At 40.8% G+C, this 4743-nt stretch overlaps 1 protein-coding gene across 1 annotated transcript; it reads right to left on the minus strand.

Annotated features, from left to right (window-relative positions):
* Positions 1 to 344: 344 nt before the first annotated feature.
* AK88_01249 (uncharacterized protein) lies at positions 345 to 4372 on the minus strand (the record flags this gene model as incomplete). The annotated part of the gene is made up of 5 exons (XM_012478885.1): positions 345 to 374; positions 743 to 817; positions 1004 to 1071; positions 1198 to 1249; positions 1412 to 4372. 5 exons carry the CDS (start codon positions 4370 to 4372, stop codon positions 345 to 347), a joined length of 3186 nt encoding a protein of 1061 aa, XP_012334308.1.
* Positions 4373 to 4743: the final 371 nt, after the last annotated feature.

Consider the following 4743-nt stretch of genomic DNA (forward strand, 5'->3'; position numbering starts at 1 on the left):
AAAAAAATGCATTTAACATGTAATAAATAATTTGCATGCAATTTATAATGTTTGTTCTTAAGACGCATATATTTATGCATATACATATATATATATATTTACTACTGCGTATGTAAGAGTGTGACATGAGGCGTGCACACGTTGCATGCACAGGTGACTGTTGTACGCGGTGTGATGGGGGAAAGTGTGGCAAAATTAAAATAAAAAGAATAAAGCAACAAAAGTCACCAAAAAAAAAAAAAAAAAAAAAAAAAATGCAATAGGAAAATTTTAAAAGATTTTAATCCAACTTGAAAAAAAAAAAAAAAAAAGTACGCTTAAAAAAAGAAAAAGGCTTTTCATTTTTACTGCATCTCAATTGCGCTCAAGGCATCCTAAGGAAAGAAAAAAAGGGATAAAAAAAATAAATAAATAAACACGACGATGTTGTAAGAAGGGATGGGTGTTGGGAGGTACTCGGACAGTGGTTATCTGAACAGAGGTTGCACTGTTCTGTGACTCTTCTCATTTTTGTCATTTTTTCTCTCCGGGGGTGTTGCGCACATGCACATTTTATGAACATATAAAATGGACAAATAAAAAAATGAAGCTTCACAATGTCGTTACAACTTATGCGTACACATGGAGTTTCTCATTTGGGTAGCTGTAGCGGCTCTCATTTTTTTTTTTTTTTTTTTTTTTTGGTAAGTCCCCTCGATGTGGAAAAAAAAAAAAAAATTTAGCTCGGCTCTCCACACATTACTTTTATAAGGGCTGTTTGCAACAGGTCACTATTGCCGCCGAAGGCCTGGTCCAGGTGGAGCTTTGCTTTACAACACTGCGAATTCGGGGGAAGGGACAAGTGTGTATTTGTAAGTAACAAAATGCGTTCAGTGCTGACTGAACAGGAGGGTGGGGTAGCTACACGGTTCGCTAGCTCGGACAAAACGGAACAGAATATGCGGGTAAAAAAGGAGTCTCGCATTTGCAGAAACCACCTCAACCATGCAAATCTATCACTAACCCTAAGTATGGTCTCCTCGACGGTGTTCTTGCAGCACAATCGGTAAATGTACACTTCGTTTTTTTGTCCTAAATTGGAGGGGGAAAAAAAAAGGCAATGCAGCGCTTTAAAGGGTGAACTGCCCATTTGGGGGGCTCACACACACATACGCATACATACGTACACATGAGTATTTGTATGCTCCACTGATTTACCTAATCGGTGAACTCTATCCTCCGCCTGCCTGTCGTTGTGGGGATTCCAGTCCTGCAGAAGGGGAGGGGTGCGTGGGTTGTCAAGCGTGGGCCAGTTCAGCATTCATTGGTACAGTCACACGTTGGCAGTGAAATTTACACGCATCTTTGCGCGCCGCTATCTGCCGCTGCTTGCCGCTGTGTGCCGCGTCGCTTGCCGCTACGTGGCCCTCACCTGGTCCATGAGTATTACGTGGTTGGCCGCGATCAAGTTCAAGCCAACGCCGCCCGCCTTGGTGGTCAGGAGGAAGATAAACACTTTGTCATTATTGGAAAAGCGCTTTATAATTTTCTGCCTCTCTATTGTGTTCGTGGACCCATCTAGGCGGACGTATATTTGACTGTTCCCCTTGCCGTCGGATGTGAACGAGGATGTGGATGAGGTGGAGGACGACAGGTTCAGGTCGTTATCATTTTTGTTGAAGTCGCTGTTCTGGTCGTCCTCGTTATTGAGGTTGTTTTGGTGCGTGTCGTTCGCCGCGTCCGCCGCGCCCGCCTCAATCGCTGCGCCCTCTTCGTCGCCCTTCGCGTCCACGTGGCCGCCCTGCCCGCTCTGCGCGCCGTGGCCGCCTTTCGTGATAGACTGCAGGTGGTCCGAAAAGTCCTGCTCGTCGTATATGAACTCATAAAGAAGGGCCTCCTCAATAATATCAAGAAAGGTAGTGAACTGAGAAAAAATGAGGACCTTTTCCTTCTTCTTCTTAATCTCCTTGATCAAGGATATCATGTGGTGTATTTTGCTACTGTTTAGTATGTGCTCCTTTGAAATTAGGTACTTGTTCAGGTTATTATCTCCTTGTGATATTAAATGCTTAATGGAGAGGTGAATGTCAAAATCTGATATTTTCATGAATTCATTTTCAACTGTCTTCAAATCCAAGCCCAGGTATTGATCCGTGTTGGCGTAAAAATATTTTGAAATTTTTTTTATGTCTTCAACGGAGTAGTAGTACTTGTGTAACAGTGGGTGGTTACATATTCGCCTTAAAATGAAGATTGAAGCATTGATCATTCTTCCTCTCACTTCTTTACTCATGTTGTTGGCACTTTCATTGTCCACTGGTTCGTCTTCCCTTTTGTTTATTATAATATCTCCGTCTTTGTTTTCTTCTGCCTTTTCTATGTTGATGGTTTCTTCGTCAATTTTGTCGTCCTCATCGTCGTAGTCGTTGGGCTGCTCCGCCGGGGCGTCTTCACTTGGGGCTCCGCGGTGCTCATCTGTGCCGCCCTGCTGCTCTATGCCACCCGGCTCGTCCGCACTATCCGCAATGGGCGTTCCAGCACTGGACGCTCCCGCGGTTGCTTCCGTGGCTGCTTCATTTCCCCCTTCATTGGTCAGCCCGTCCGCAAGCTTGCCCATAGGGGTTGCGCCCGACTCGTCGTCGCCGCCATCCCCTGCATCGCTGCTCGCGCGAAAAACATTCTCCCGCTTAATGTCCTTCTTCTCTAAGATCACTGCAAGCTTCTCGAGCTCCTTCTTATTCGAGTGCTTTTGTAAAAACTCCAAGTGCTTATGGGTGTGCTTTAACTTGGACATTATTTCATCTTTATACAAATTAAGCTGCGTCGTATTTAGAGGCAGCTTAATAATTATGCTATGCTTTTTTGGCATGTCTATGAAGACGTGCTTTTTTGATCTCCTCAATATGAACGGTTCAATAATAAGTTGGAGTAGAATGATCTCCTTGTTTTTCAACTTGACATGTTTCACATCATTGTTAATCGTTTCGATCAGATAATTCTTTATAATGTTTCTTGTTTCCTCCGTGTAGATAGCGCTTCCATTTGTGCACTCATTCATTTCTGTTTGTTCCTCCTTTTCCACAGACTTGATATTATAAATGTCTAGGGTTTTATTGCTGTTGTGAGGGGTGGCATCAGAGTCGAGGTTTCCATGATCGTCATTCTCCTTACTGCTAACAATTTCGTGGTATATTTTAACAAAAGCATTCATTGCATTGTTAATATTTTTTTCGGTAAAAATTTCTGGCATAAGAAAAAGGAGAAGATTCATCAATTCTTCTGTTTTGTTTTGGATGGGGGACCCTGTTAGCAAAATTTTATTATTAAAAGAAATTTTTTTTTGTAACTTTTTATATATTAATGAATTTTTATTTTTTAAAAAATGCGCCTCGTCAAAGATGAGATAATCGTACTTTTTAATTTGCCTAAAGTAAGACACATCATTTTTGCCAACCAACATATTAACACTTGTAACGATTAAATGTATGTTACTCGTTTTGTTTGTAAAAATATCGTATGCTAAATATTTTCTTTCATTTTGACTTCCATAATAAATGATCTTATGATTTCTCAAATAGGGACACCACATGTTAATTTCATTGTTCCAATTCTTTAATAAACTTGTAGGAGCAACAATGATCGTTTTATTTTTTAATTCTTTCGTTCGATACATGTAATCGAGGAATACACACGTCTGTGCTGTTTTCCCCAGGCCCATTTCATCCGCCAAAATGCCATTTTTCTTTTCTTTATACAATACATATAACCAGAAGACTCCACATTGTTGATACTTTTTTAGCTTATGAAATGTGTCCACATCTTTTTCAAATTCGTTAAAGTTGGCGTCAAAGTTACTTACTCTGAAGGACCCTTTTACAAACTCTTTTATAATTTCCTTCCTTTTTTCCTGTACGTTTGAAGTGAAGTATTCAATTATTTTGTTCTTTATTTTTATCGAACTTAGTAAACATTCGTATAGGTCATTCAAATTCTTTTCATGTTCCTCTTCGTTGGACTGGGAATAATCATTCTCGTCACTTAGGTTGTTATTTTCATTTTGATCATGTAGGAGGAGGGTGGCATCCTTTTGTTCCTCTTCTTCGTATTCCTTCTTTGGGCTTTCATTATCATCATCATGATCCTTTCCTCCCTTTGCCTTCTTCCACGACTGGGCAGCAACATCTGCCTTCGAGTTGTTGTTATCCCCTTCGCTATTTGAACTGTCCAGTACCCTCCTCAGTTTTTTTTTCTTCTTCTTTTTCACAACATGCTCTTCGTGTTTTTGTTCTGTCGATTCGTCTAGCTTCTCTTTGTACACGTACTGATCGAAGTCGAACAGATTGTTTGTAATTTTTCTCTTCCTCAAAGGTTCAACAAATTCGAACACGTCCATTTTTGCTGTTTTTTTTTTTTCACATTGACAGGGCTATATATATATATAACACGTTGGGAGAGTTTTGTGTCAGTCACTCCCTCCGTCGTTCACGTTTGCAGACTATTCCTGCCGCTCACCCCTCCCCAAAGAGGAGGCGATTAGGATTTGCAACAAAACTCGCAAGTATACACTTACGCAGAGAGGCGACGTTTTCCCCCCCTCATCTATGGCCGCTCAAAATGTCATCCCAATGGAGTCTAATATATGGAACACGACGGGACAGCCAAAAAAAACAAAAAAAAAAAAGGGGGACGTATGGGAAACACCGCTTCGTCTCACATAAATTATACGTGAAAAAAAAAAAAAAAAAAACCCATGTGATGCGACAT

Source organism: Plasmodium fragile (assembly GCF_000956335.1).
Source record: "Plasmodium fragile strain nilgiri unplaced genomic scaffold supercont1.10, whole genome shotgun sequence".
Classification (NCBI taxonomy): domain Eukaryota; phylum Apicomplexa; class Aconoidasida; order Haemosporida; family Plasmodiidae; genus Plasmodium; species Plasmodium fragile.